Genomic DNA, 15,000 nt, shown 5'->3' with positions numbered 1-15,000 from the left:
TGTGTGTGCATGTGCATGTGCAGTCACAGTCAGCAGGTGGAGAGGAGTGTCTATGAGCTGATTGAAGATCTGAAGAGGAAGATGAAGCCAGAAGACACAGTGCACCTGGAGGTACACATCAGACATGTTTGTAAATGTTGAATCTTTGCCACGCACATACAAAATGACCGCCCAATAAACACATAAAGAGCTATAGCCCTGATAATGACCATAACATCAGGTCTGTAACTCTGAGAGTGTACAAATGGATGAATTGATGCATTGAAACTGGTGGGCCCTATTGTAAACAAGTGTATAATGCTTCATGGTGTCGTCCGCTCACAGTTAACAGTTTTTGTATTGAGTTGTACTTGAAATGTACAGTAATTCTGCAAACTGTTAATAAATCAATCAATCAATCAATGGAACCATTGTCATTCCATTTGCACACTCTCAGAGATATAGGGGTCCATGACAATAAAACATTTGAGAAAGACATTTGTCCGTGTACGGTGATATTGTAGATACCTGGTACACTATACACATGCACGCTGCACGCACAGGAATGTTAGCACACGCGTGCACACCAGAGGTAATTGCCGGACAGACTCGCACTCGGATATAGTGCTGGCATCGTGTCTTTTGGGCTGCTTTTCATTAATTCACCTGGTCTGAAAAAAATGGTGGCAAAGGTTTCCTGGCAAGCAAATTTGTATTGCCGAAAACAGCCTCATTTCGCATCAGCGCTGGAAGGGGGGTGCGGAGGGTGCTCCAGCACCCCCTGCTGGTGGAGAGGAGAAGTTTTTGACATGGCTATCAGAGCGTGCTGAATGCAGAATGCGCAGCGAGTGAGTTGACAGATAGACACAACATGACGAGACAGCAAAAACCTATTTAGTTTTACTTAGTTTTACTTTAACCTGCACCAGGTTTAAAGAAATCTAACCCAAACAACAACACAATAAGAGTCACATACTGTTATTATGATTAACTCTGTTAACTAGGTCCTAAAAAAGTCATTATTAGGCCAATTATACCCGAATAAGACCCGAAATTTTTCGCACGGCCTCGCTACGCTCGGCCGTGATTTCCCTCCCACCCTTCAGCCCCCCCTGGTATAAATACCTTCCAGCGCCCCTGTCATTTCGTTTCCGTTTTGGGAATCAGCATTGGGGTCAAATAGTGCTGGCAGTGTGTCTTTGGGGGTGTTTGGAGTTGGAGACATTTCTCTGACGCACGCACACGCACACACACACACACACACACACACACACACAATTTGAAATGTTTATTTATGTCCACATAATGAGAAGTACAGGAATACCTTGTTACTATACAAAGGACATAAACACTGCCAGTGCAGTTTGACAGTGGGAGAGCAGCCAGTTACAACGTGCATGGACGGCAAAGCATCGTTACATACAGTACAGCTGACATGTCGGACACAGGGCAGCAGGCATAAATCATAGATAAAGGAAACAACGCCTCCTCCAAATTGAGCGGCTTCTGTAAACATGGCAACCATTTAAGATGTGGGACATGGTTTCAGCTATTTGTTCATGGCCATGATGGATACAGTGAGGAGCATGATTGCCTGGAAACCAGATGGAGAGATTAAGTTTAGAAGGTAGAACCTGTAATCTCGCTTTCAAAGTAAAAACAACAATGCACTCATCAATGGCAACATTTTTGAACACAGAGTGAGAGACAGAATGGTCCGCAGCAGGAAGACATGCAGTCTTTTTTTGTAATCTCAACTCAGTCCAATGTTGAGAGACAGCGAGATCAATTCGTGGCGGTGACGACTCGCCACGACCTATTTTTTTACGCCATGACGTATTCTTCATTATCCGCCATGGCAGAACAAAATCCGCCGTGGCGAGTACAGAATCCGCCGTGGCGGCGACTCGCCACGACCTATTTTTTTACGCCATGACGTATTCTTCATTATCCGCCATGGCAGAACAGAATCCGTGGCGAGTACAGAATCCGCCATTTTTTTTTTTTTTTTGCGTGGTGGTGCAGGTTTTATTGTCCTAGTAGTACTATTCTCGGAATTATTTCATCCTCTTGTAGCGTAACGGTTAGCGCTCTCGCCCCTATAGTCAAGGCACTGTGCCGGGCCAGGTTCAATTCTTGCAAAAAACAAACTTTTTTTTTTTAAAGTTATTTTTTTACCCGTACATACAGTGTGTGTGCGTGCGTGCGTATACAGTGTGCGTGCGTTTATGCGTGCGTGCGTATACAGTGTGTGTGTGTGTGTGTGTGTGTGTGCGTGCGTGCTTCATCGTATTTATTATTATTATTATTATTAATATGCAGGTAATAATAATAAATACGATGAAGCACGCACGCACGCATATACAGTGTGTGTGCGTGCGTGCGTATACAGTGTGTGTGCGTGCGTGCTTCATCGTATTTATTATTATTATTATTATTAATATGCAGGTAATAATAATAAATACGATGAAGCACGCACGCACGCATATACAGTGTGTGTGCGTGCGTGCGTATACAGTGTGTGTGCGTGCGTGCTTCATCGTATTTATTATTATTATTATTATTATTAATATGCAGGTAATAATAATAAATACGATGAAGCACGCACGCACGCATATACAGTGTGTGTGCGTGCGTGCGTATACAGTGTGTGTGCGTGCGTGCTTCATCGTATTTATTATTATTATTATTATTATTAATATGCAGGTAATAATAATAAATACGATGAAGCACGCACGCACGCACGCACACACACACTGTATACGCACGCATACACGCACGCACACTGTATACGCACGCACGCACACACACTGTATATGCGTGCGTGCGTGCTTCATCATATTTATTATTATTACCTGCATATTAATAATAATAATAATAATAATAAATACGATGAAGCACGCACGCACACACACACACACACACACACTGTATACGCACGCACGCATACACGCACGTACACTGTATACGCACGCACGCACACACACTGTATGTACGGGTAAAAAAATAACTTTAAAAAAAAAAAGTTTGTTTTTTGCAAGAATCGAACCTGGCCCGGCACAGTGCCTTGACTATAGGGGCGAGAGCGCTAACCGTTACGCTACAAGAGGATGAAATAATTCCGAGAATAGTAATACTAGGACAATAAAACCTGCACCACGGCACGCAAAAAAAAAAAAAACAATGGCGGATTCTGTACTCGCCACGGATTCTGTTCTGCCATGGCGGATAATGAAGAATACGTCATGGCGTAAAAAAATAGGTCGTGGCGAGTCGTCACCGCCACGAATTGATCTCGCTCCACCTGCCAATGTTGTCGCTGTCTTTGTTGTTGCGCCCATAGGAGGCGACCTCGGGCATTAGTCAGTGGAAGTTGATGCTCTGTTCCACACACAGTCATAGTCGCTCTGACAGAGATACTGGGGTCAGATATAACATTCTCTGAGGCAGCCACCGCCTCAGAGTTAGACCCTACCCACTCCACACACACACACACACACACACACACACACACACACACACACACACACTTACTTCACTCCTCTCCTCCCCTCCACTCCTCTCCTCTCAGGGGTCTTATCAGTGTCTCCATCCAGACGCCAAGCAGAAGACTCGCTGTCAGTCATGTCTTCCTTGCCGATTCTTCAACCTGATTGGTCAACTCTGTCAGAGGAACACTGAGGCGTTGGTCAAAGGTCAGTCGACTCACCTGAACTAATGTTGAACATCAATACAATGTATTTCAACCCATTAAAGGACCACTTCACCATTTTTCAACCTATCTTCATAATATAATTGGTCCTCACTAATAAACATGAAAAAATGATCTGTGTCTCATAGGACAGTTCAGAAACCGTCTTCCAGTGACATCATCGATGGGGAATACAAGCTAATAGAAACTGCAGGCTTTCTAGTCCTGAAAAGTTGCAATGCGAAAATGGAAGCCATCGTTCTCACGATAATGAAAATCTAAACATTTTTGTAAAGATAAAAAATAATCTGCCTAATGATGATGTCACTGGAAGACGGTTTCTATGAGACACAGAGTAGAAAAGAATCGTGCCATTTTATCATGATTATTAGTGAGGACCTATTATATGAAGATAGGTTGAAAAGTGGTGAAGTGAAGATCTACAAGCTCATACTGTAGCTATTTTTGAAAAATCGTGAAAATGTGAACATTTATTTATTTTCTTCTTCCCACAGCCACTAAGGTGTCTCTGGACGCGCTGAGGAAGAGTGTGCATGTGAACAGCTCAGCGTTTCAGCCTGCGTCTTCCTCTCAGAGACCCTCCAGCGCTCTGTTCAAGGCCTCCATCCAGCTGTCCATACCCAACATCACCCTCTCACCCAGCCTGGACGACATACAAGTATACACACAATACCCAACATCACCCTCTCACCCAGCCTGGACGACATACAAGTATACACACAATACCCAACATCACCCTCTCACCCAGCCTGGACGACATACAAGTATACACACAATACCCAACATCACCCTCTCACCCAGCCTGGACGACATACAAGTATACACACAATACCCAACATCACCCTCTCACCCAGTCTGGGCGACATACAAGTATACACACAATACCCAACATCACCCTCTCACCCAGCCTGGACGACATACAAGTATACACACAATACCCAACATCACCCTCTCACCCAGTCTGGACGACATACAAGTATACACACAATACCCAGCATCACCCTCTCACTCAGCCTGGACGACATAGAAGTGCCTCTTCTCTTCTCTTCTCTTCTCTTCTCTTCTCTTCTCTTCTCCTTCTCCTTCTCCTTCTCCTTCTCCTTCTCCTTCTCCTTCTCCTTCTCCTTCTCCCTCTCCTCTCCTCTCCTCTCTTCTCTTCTCTAATGAATAGATACTGGGCATGGTGATATGTTTTGTGTGTCTCATTTCAGGGCACACTGAACAGAGTGGTGAATGCCATGTTGTCACTGGGTAAAGACATTCCACTGTGGACCTACTCTCACCTGCAACACCGGCAGCTCCTGGTAATATTTATACGTGTGTGTGTGTGTGTGTGCGTGCGTGCGTGCGTGCGTGTGTGTGTGCGTGTGCGCTTATGTATATACAATACAGTGAACCAAAACAAATGCCACCCCAAAATTGCAGAGATTATGGCATAGAGTGTTGGGGCCGTCTATTCTCAGCTAATCACAGCAAACAATAATGCATTTCATATTGTTGACTGATGTCGGGTGGATAACTTGTTAACTTATTTTGTATAGCACCTTTCATGATATGAAATGCAGCTCAAAGTGCTTTACAGAGCAATGGGGAAAAAAGGAAAAGAAAAGCAAGGCAAGTTAAACATTAAAAATAATAGCAGTAATGCAATACAGTGAGGATATGAATAACAAGGAATTTAAAATAATGATAATTAAATAATACACAAGTAACGGTTTTGGACAGGATTCTACCCGACAGCAACAATTTGATACACTTTGATTTGTTTATTTATTTTTGGCCCTCTGTCTGTCCGTCTTTGGCCCTCTGTCTGTCTGTCTCTGTCCCTGTCTCTGTCTCTGTCTCTGTCTCTGTCTCTGTCTCTGTCTCTGTCTCTGTCTGTCTGTCTGTCAGACGGAGCAGGCGACAGGTCGTGACCCCGGCGATGACACTCCAGTTAAACCTTTGGTTCTGAAGACACTGGACAGACAGGTGGCCGAGCACAAGGATATCAACAAGTTAGTCACGCACGCACGCACGCACGCATAAATCAATTAATAAATACGAAATAAATGAGACATCTCTCATCATAATGGCTTACCTTATGAATAATCTGGTATGAATGATGTTCCTACGAACGATTATTTTCTCATTTTCAAAAGTCCCCCAAAAAATTCAAATAAATGGCGGACAAAGTATTCACATTTCCATTTATTTATTGGCACACACCCCCTTTTGGTGTTTCAACTAAGCATTATGTCATACTTTATAGCTATTGAAAAATAGCAGATCTACAAGCTCATGGCGCGCTTGTAGGTCTGCTATTTTTGAAAAATCGTAAAAATGCGGCACAAATCTTTGGCCATTTATTACATTTTTGGATGTGCTTTTTTGGCTTTTTTGCACTTTTTGCGCACCAGGTCGGTGGTGCAGCTGAGTTCAGTCCTCTCGTCTCTGAAGGCCGTGGCTGCTGACACTCTGAAACAGCTGGCTCACTTCTCCACACTCTGGAACCAGGTGAACTGACAATGCTGGAGTGAGACAGGCCGGCTGTACCTTTGACTATAGCCTGGAAGAAGCCTGTCACGATATCTGTCTGTCGTGTATTCTTATTGTGTAGTTGTGTTCCTAGTGTTTCTTGTCTGCTCCATTTGTTGATACCTGCCTTGTCTCACCAGTCTGCATTGTATTTCACCTGTGGTCCTGTAACCTGTTTGTGTCCTGTAACCAATGTGGATTGTAGTTATGTTCCACCTGTGTCTAGTTAGTCTTTGTGTCTATTTATACCTCCCAGTGTTCAGTGTTCCCTTGTCAGATTATAGTTTGTTGTCACAGTGTCCTGCCCTTGTAGCCTATGTCCTGTCTAGTTGTGAATAAATCATCATTTCTACTTTATCTGCCTGCCTGCCTGCTCTTGGTTCTGCATTTGGTCCATCACATCACATCGTGACAAAGCCTTTCTAACCAAAGTGCTTAAGTATCAGCAGCTATAGTGCAGACCATCTCACAGCTATAGGCTACAGATGTAAACTTTTAGATTTTATCTTTGGCAGCCTAGGGCATGTGCATATATATATAGTTGGTTGTGAGGGGCTTACAAATGGCCGGCCTTTCCAAAAGGAAAGCCAAGCGGTTAACGAGGTACTGCTCAGTTTCAGCCATTATAGGAAGCCGCTCAATTTGGAGGAGGCGTTGTTTCCTTTATCTATTTATGTCTGCTGTCCTGCATGTCCGACATGTCAGCGGTACTGTATGTAACGATGCTTTGCCGTCCATGCACGTTGTAACTGGCTGCTCTCCTATTGTCAAACTGCACTGGCAGTGTTTATGTCCTTTGTACAAGGTATTCCTGTACTTCTCATTATGTGGACATAAATTTTGTGTGTGTGTGTGCGTGTGCGTGTGCGTGCGCGTGCATGTCTTTAGGAACCGGAGGAACAGGTGAAGGTCTTCCTGCAGACTGACCCCTCCCTCTCAGAGTTCAGCACACAGATCTCCTCCTACTCTGTACGTATATCAAAATGATTCTGCCTTTATCAAACATTTTCCATATTTTACCGTGACATTTCAGAAATGGCAGACGGGGAGCTTTTAATATTCCTGACATCCCGAACTGGTTGGAATAACGTGTTCCTTCCACGCGCTACGTCATGAAGGAAGCATGAGTTCAAGTCCGTTGCTCTCCCCTTGTCCCCCATATATGGGGACTAGGTTGGTGGAGGGTGTGTAGAGCCCAGTATCACATTAGATGATTGACACAGGGGTGAAAAATGGGTTACAAAATCGTGGGATAAAAATATATATTATAAAATAATATATATATATATATTCCTGACATCCCACAGGTTTGGAATCGCTGCTTAATTACAAAAGCAAATCAGCTAATCTTCAAACATTCAACGGGCTCTATGCACACACGTCATTTTGGAAAGAACTTTGGCCCCTTCCCCAATTCCTGCATTAAGACGATACAAATGACAGAAGGGAAACAATATGACTGATATACAGGTAAATAAGGCCATTATGTAACACAAACAAAAGAAAAAGCTGAGCCCTGTCACATTGGCTCACTGGAAACACCAGTGGGTCTTAAGGTGTCCTAGTATGTGTGTGTAACTCTGAGAGTGTACAAATGGAACGGGTCCATTTGGACGCTCTCAGAGTTATACTCTCCTGCACAGTATGAGTAAAGTAAGTAGCCTTGCCGAGCCATGAGGCCCATATAGGGCAGGAGCCTATCTCCTGTCTCTGTAGCGTGAGGCAGCTTGATGTACAAGTACACCCCCTGGACATGACGCTAGTATGTCGCAGGGACTTGTCTTTCCCCCAATTCAACCCTTGATGCTGAGGGTCCCATTTTTAGAGTCTTTGGTATGACCCGGCCGGGGATCGAACCCCGACCTCCCAGTCTCGGGGCGGACACTCTAACCACAAGGCCACTGAGCTGGTATACTGGTATACCGCACACTAAATGGAACAGAGCCTTAATTAATCATCAGTAAACACATGTGAAGGAAGTGGGAAGAGTTGTTCTGTGTGCATTATAATAAAGAGCCCGTTGACTTTGTGATTTGTCTCTGTTTATTTTTCTACCCCCTGCTGCTCCAGAGGCTGGAGGCGGAGATTGAGGAGCTTCCTGTGTCCTATCAGGTGGGATGTGTCGTGTTCCTGACCGATGACTTGAAGCGTTCTCTCAGGTATAGGCCTGAAACACCCAATACAAAACAATCACACAAAGGAAAGGAAAGGTATACTATGTTTACCCAGGGTAACTGGACTATAAGCTCAAGAACTTGTTTACAGCCAGGCCCTGCGGGCACTTCAGCGGTGGTAATTTTAACGTGCCGGTCCGGGGATACGAACTATAGCGACCTTCCGATATCAAGACCGCTCCGCAAACCGTTCGGCCACCGCTGCCTCTTCACCCGTGTGAACTGAGTGGCGCAACTCCCCCCTCCCTCTCCCCCTGCCCCTCTCTCTCTCTCTCTCTCTCTCTCTCTCTCTCTCATTAGCAGGCAACAGTGCAACACTATCTCTCTCTCTGTGTTTCTGGCACAACAGCGTCACTTTTTCCCCTACTGGTACTGATAGTCACATAGTCACATAGTTTAGGACGGACACTGCTTGGAGTGGTTGCACCACTCAAAAAAATATATATATAAAAAAAAAACCTTCTCGATTTTTTGTATTTATCGAAGAAGTAACCGATACAGTAGTATAATCACCACGTAAATGAAATAACGGACAGTTGCGTCCCTCCTCTCATCAGACAGGAGGCGGGCCTCTGGAAGCGAGCGTTTGGCGCCGCGCTGCACTGCCGCGCGTCAGCTGACACGGAGGAGGTGTTCTCATTCGTCGGCGGGCTGACCAAGCGCCTGCAGCATCCAATCGCAGACCTGGAGGACGTGAGAGGCGCCATGGCCGCCCTGAGGGAGGTCAGTTGATTGGTTTTTGGTTCTGGCGGGTGTGTGTGTGTGTGTGTGTGTGTGTTTGGCAGAGCCTTCTATCAGAGAGTTGTCTATACATAGACTTCTAAGTTTACTAAAAGAGGCGGGATCGGTATGATACTTTTCAATTAGGACTTTGGCGATTTCACCAGAGTTTGCCAGTGTCACAACACTTTGAGTGCCACCTGGTGGACAAAATGGGTAGCGCTTGGGGGCCATATCTATCGCCGTCTTGGATGCTAATGCTAATGTAACCTTCGGTCTGCATTGTGTTGTGGATTAACCCATTTAGGCCTGACGTCGAAATTTAAAATGTTTTTTCTGAAAAACCTCATGTTTCTATATCAGTGGTTCTCAATATTTCATGTCAAGCACCCAAAAATTTTTATGTAATTGGCCTCCGACCCCCATCTAAAAATGTGTTGTTCGAATTTGCTTCCGCGATCCCAGATCCAAATAAGCTGTGAAACAAATTTGTGTAGCAAGCTTTTTGGATCTGGCAGCGTCAGGTTAGGGACCTCCCCCAGAAGCAAAGATTTTAGTTAAAAATGTTCGCTCTTAAAAAATATATATTCAAAGATTTGCACTATACATTTTCCCGATTATTCAAAAATAGCAAGTGGCGCGCTATACGAGCTTGTAGATCTGCCATTTTTCAATAGCTAAATTACAACATAATGTTTAAAACACAATCTTACAGCGATGTCAAACACCTTAAGACGAGCCTACTTGTCAGGAGCGCCCCACATAATGAATTCATAGGACGAGTAGACCTGTGATTAGCAACAAATGTGTTAACAACCATTGGCAACTACACTTCAGAAAGGAGGCCAAATAAGCTCAACCTGATAACTATACCGATAATAATTCACACTAAGTGACACTGCGTTGCGTGTCGTGTCGCGTCGCAGGTGAGAGAGTCGGAGGTTCACATGGACGGACTCCTCTCTCAGGTGGAAGAGGCCTTCTCTCTGCTCAACAAGCACCAGCTGACCTTCAACCACGGAAACACCGAGAGAGTGGACGGACTGACCTACAGCTGGAAGAACCTCAACGCCCTGGTGAGACCGTCTGTCTGTTCGTCTGTCTGTCTGCCTGTCTGCCTGTCTGCCTGTCTGCCTGTCTGCCTGCCTGCCTGCCTGCCTGTGTGATAACGTCGAGTTGTTTTCCCAGGTGTCTCAGACTCAGAAGACGCTTGTCGACATCCAGCCTCAGATGAAGGCTGACCTGCTGTCAGGTGTCCAGTGCTTCAAGACACAAGTCGCACACTTCTACGAACAATATGATGACCGGTGCGTGTGTGTGTGTGTGTGTGTGTGTGTGTGTGTGTGTGTGTGTGTGTGTGTGTGTGCATGTGCCGCGTGCATGTATACCTATGAACCCTACAAACCCTCCCGCTCACTCAGATCAGCCAACGCAGGGAAGCTGGAAGTACCCTCACTAAAAACGCCGGGACAACACTCCACACGTCCCAAACTCTTCTCCCTTCTGGCTCCAAAACTGTGGAATGCACTTCCCATTGCAGTCAGAACTGCAGCATCACTCCCAATCTTCCGCCGTAGTCTGAAAACCCACCTTTTCAGACTCCATCATGGCCCATAGCACTTACCCCACCCCCTTAGATAGCAATTCTGTAGACTTAGATAGCATTTGATACAGACTTATAGCATGTTATGTAGACAGCATAAGTGCATTGTATGTGCTATTGTCATAGCACGTCATAGTACATATGTATAGCATAGTAATATAGATGTATAGCTTATATGTATAGTTTCATTATAGATATTCCACTGTTACTTTCTTAGCTTACGCATGTTTCATGATAAATGTTTTTATGTGATGTATACCCATGCTTTTTTGTTCTTGCTTAATGTAAGTCGCTCTGGATTAAGAGCGTCTGCTAAATGCCTAAATTGTAAATTGTATACCGTACGTTGTAAGTGTGTGGGTGCAATGTGTGTGCGCGTGCCATGCATACATGCATGGATGCGTATGCTTAAGCACACTTAAGTGTGCTTAAGCATACGCCTAGAAACGCCTAGACCAGGCGTCTCTTCAGGGTTTTCGGCAAAGAAGTGCTTTTCCGACGCTATACAAGTTGAAGCCGCGCACTATAGCGATAACATTTCCATCCAGCAGCTGTTTAGAAACCCGAAGAGACGCCGGGACTAGGCATTTTCTTGACGCCTTTTGTGTGTGTGTGTGTGTGTGTGTGCGTGTCACATGCGTGCGTGCGTGTAGAGGTCCAGGGGTTGAAGGTTTGACCCCCTCCGAGGCGAGTAACAGACTGCAGACCTTCCAGGCGGACTTTGACCAGCGGTGGAGGAAATACACCACCTACTCTGGAGGAGAGCAACTGTTTGGACTGACCGTCAACGGTATCTCTATACTTCTACATTTCTGTGGTCCGTGGACCACCAGTGGTCCTTGAGGGGGCTCCAGGTGGTCCCCGCAGGTAAATAATGGAGAGTTGGTGACCAAATGGACCCTTTATATACGCTCTCAAGAGTGAAATTATTGTTAAACATATGAATTACTTAATTCACAAGAAGTCTACACGATTAGAGCGTGTAGAAGAATTGTTATTTTGATCGTTTGCCTGTTATCTTTCCTATATGGTAAGTTGGTACGTAGCACTACTAGCACATCAATACAGCATGGAATTGTGGACAAAAACAACCACATATTTAGTTTGGGGTCTGAGAGGCTAAAATGTCATCATAAAGAATGGTGGTTCATGCCATATGGCTCAAAGGCAGAATAAGTATTGGCCCCCTGCATGCATCAAAATGGCAGAAAACCACTGCTCTATTTCATATCAAGGCCGATTAATTATTCAGCCACGGACCACCGTTTGATGAGGTTTATAGCCTCTCAGACCCAAGACTAAAGAATATGTTTTGTTACCGTAAATATTTAAAATATTTATAAAAAATAAAAAAATATTAAATCAATCCATAACAAGCTAAAAACCAGCAAGTTTTCTTGAAACTGTTTTTAGTTTTGTAACTGTTGTAGCCTACTATTGTGTGGTGGTTATTCATACTTATTGTCATGTCACTCACTGGTGTTTGTAAATTACCTACCCAGTCGACATCAGTCACGTGATGTGACGACCTAGATAAAAGGGAGGTCGTCACATACTAACAACTATCACCTGATGTAGGCCGCCCGCGGCCGAAACGTCGTGTCTTATAGGTGTTTTAAATAAAATAAAACGCCATTGGAGCAAACCTGTGTGCGGACTTTCTTCTCTTCAGTGTATTTTCCTTAGTCCAGCACCAGCCAGGAACTGGATGTGCGCAAGCCACCTGCTTTTTAAACGTGTTACCGTTGGGTAACATTTTGTCCACAATTCCACGTGGCATTGATGTGATACCATTCGAAGAGATAACGGACTGCACAACGTTGATCAAAATAACACTTCTTCTACATTCTCTGATTGTGTGTAGACTTCTTGTAAATTAAGCAATGCAGATGTTTAACAATAAATCCACACAGCTCGTAGTCACTAGGTTTCATTTCATGCTTTCAAGAGTTAGAGATCTATGAGGGTCCATCTCGTTACCAACTCGCCCATCATTTAACTGGGGACCACCTGGAGCCTCCCCAAGGACCACTGGTGGTCCCCGGACCACTGGTTGATGACAACCACTGCTCCATTTACATGATCTGATAGCCAGTGGTGGGAAGCCATTATGTACACAAACTTCAGCTTACTATAGTTACTACTAGATTTTAACTATTATTACAAAAACATATGCTTTTCTAAAACATTGTGGTGGACACCAAGCCAGTTGTCTATGCTCTACCTGGTGGCTAATCTGAGAAGTTCACCAATGTTCATACCGAAAAGTAGGATTACATTGAAATTGAATATCTCACCTCACTCACAATACCCTAACTCTGTTAAATGTCATCTGTGTTAAAAAACTATGCTGCTTAAAAAAAAATCTTGGACTGTAGGTCCAATACATTAGCCACAGAGAGGCATGTGTCCATAATTATACAGTAGTCCTGATAATGTAACGTTCAGTGTGTGTTCATAAGTCTTGTGATACGTGGGTGTGTGTGTTTGTGTGTGTGTTTGTGCGTGCGTGTGTGTGTGTGTGTGTGTTTCAGAGTACCCAGAGCTGCAGAGGATCAAGCGGGAGCTGGCTCTCCTCGGTAAGCTGTACGGTCTGTACAACGGCGTGATGGACAGAGTGTCTGCGTACTACGACATCCTCTGGACCGACCTGGACATCGACCGCGTCAACGCAGAGCTGCAGGACTTCCAGAACAGGTAGGACTGCACGGGACCTGTGACACATGAGGACATGTTGATAAAACATGTTATATACCCTGAAGAAGGCAATCTGTTTGTCGAAACGTTGGTAACCTAATATATTTATTTTTTTTGCATCGTGACACTACGAGCTGTAGTAGGACCTCTCCTTCCTATATTTCAAGTTTGTCTCCCGTGGTCAGCACCTCCCCACTATAGAGAGTATGCACATGCATGATTTTCCCATCAGGACACGCCCCCCTCATCTAGACTGAGTGGAAAAACATTGAGCAGCATGGAGTGTTGGAGTTTGGAAGCGCTCGTTGGAAATCACTCAACCGTCCTGCCGTACCACCTGTTTCTAAATGTCACTTAATGCAGGAGGCAGCAAAATGTTGTGTTATTGAAAACAAGCACTTCCAAACTCTGACACTTAATAATCAAATGCAGGGCATTTCTTGACAGAAAGTAGCTCATAACGTTTCTATGGTGGATTTTTATGAAACAAAAACTTTGCAGATAGAAAGAGGATAATTCAAGCTTTTCGTTCAGCTGCAATGATGGTGAGTTTAACATTGTTTAATGCAATCAGACAGGACTTTTCTGTTTGGATGTATGGGCTGTCAAGGCCAGAAAGTACTTTTTTGCCACTCAGTGGGCGTTCCTGCATAACTTCCAGGTACGATGATGTCATGCGCATACCCTCTATTGGTGTGCCGCGTGCGCTCCTACCTTCTTTGTTTGCATAGAACTCTCCCCTCCCCTGTGTGTATGTGTGTATGTGTGTGTGTGTGTGTGTGTGTGTGTGTGTGTTTGTGCGTGCGTGCCTTCAGGATCAGGAGGCTTCCCAAGGCGTTGAAGGAGTGGCAGGCCTTCATCGATCTGAAGCGAAGCGTCGACGACTTCAGCGAGTCCTGTCCCCTGCTCACCATGATGGCCCACAAGGTGCAGAGCCATGAGGACCTTTCCCCCCCCCCCTGTGTATAATCCTTTTAGACCAAAGTGTATACTTGTGTGCTGTTTTGCATTTTTCTGTCTAATAAAATATTCAATCGATCAATCAATCTCCCCTCTCCTCCTCCAGGCCATGCTGCCCAGACACTGGCAGCGTCTCAGCCAGGTGACGGGTCACAGCTTCCAGGTGGAGTCGGAGGCCTTCTGTCTCCGAGACATCATGGACGCTCCACTGCTCCCGCACAAAGAGGACATCGAGGTCTGAACACAATATTATTGTTTTTGCATTTACACTACTGTGTTTAACCCCTTTAGACCTGATGACCGTTCTATACAAAGGCCTTCCAAATCACGAGAGTTTTCAGGAAGAACCTCGATCTGTTTCAGTGGTTCTCAAACTATTTAATGGACCCCAGAAATGATTGGCCATGTACCCCCCATCACAAAATATGTTGTTCCAGGGACCTCCCAGAAGGAAAGATTTTAGTTGAAAACTTTCGCTCTGAAAGACATTTTCACTATTTTTTAAAAAATAGCAGACCTACAAGCCTGTAGATCTGCTATTTTTCAATAGCTAAATTATAACAATGTTTAACCCATTTGGGACGGGAACCCCTTTTGGTGTTTTAAAGACGGGGTGCAGAGATAACACATGATCATCA

At 44.6% G+C, this 15,000-nt stretch overlaps 1 protein-coding gene across 1 annotated transcript in view; it reads left to right on the top strand.

Moving 5' to 3' along the window:
* Positions 1-15,000, top strand: part of dnah5l (dynein, axonemal, heavy chain 5 like) — a gene marked incomplete at both ends in the record, with an annotated part of 108,513 nt that overhangs the window by 20,264 nt on the left and 73,249 nt on the right. The window contains 15 exons of the mRNA XM_080793808.1: positions 24-111; positions 3,551-3,674; positions 4,186-4,349; positions 4,903-4,995; positions 5,585-5,688; positions 6,091-6,187; positions 7,097-7,177; positions 8,279-8,367; positions 8,940-9,105; positions 10,029-10,178; positions 10,291-10,409; positions 11,359-11,495; positions 13,240-13,402; positions 14,218-14,329; positions 14,469-14,597. Coding sequence (XP_080649934.1) covers positions 24-111; positions 3,551-3,674; positions 4,186-4,349; positions 4,903-4,995; positions 5,585-5,688; positions 6,091-6,187; positions 7,097-7,177; positions 8,279-8,367; positions 8,940-9,105; positions 10,029-10,178; positions 10,291-10,409; positions 11,359-11,495; positions 13,240-13,402; positions 14,218-14,329; positions 14,469-14,597 — 1,816 coding nt within the window. The remainder of the gene's footprint in view (positions 1-23; positions 112-3,550; positions 3,675-4,185; positions 4,350-4,902; positions 4,996-5,584; positions 5,689-6,090; positions 6,188-7,096; positions 7,178-8,278; positions 8,368-8,939; positions 9,106-10,028; positions 10,179-10,290; positions 10,410-11,358; positions 11,496-13,239; positions 13,403-14,217; positions 14,330-14,468; positions 14,598-15,000) is intronic.

Source organism: Protomyctophum bolini (assembly GCF_963924005.1).
Source record: "Protomyctophum bolini genome assembly, chromosome: 21".
NCBI lineage: Eukaryota > Metazoa > Chordata > Actinopteri > Myctophiformes > Myctophidae > Protomyctophum > Protomyctophum bolini.
This window is presented reverse-complemented; position numbering and strand designations above follow the sequence as displayed.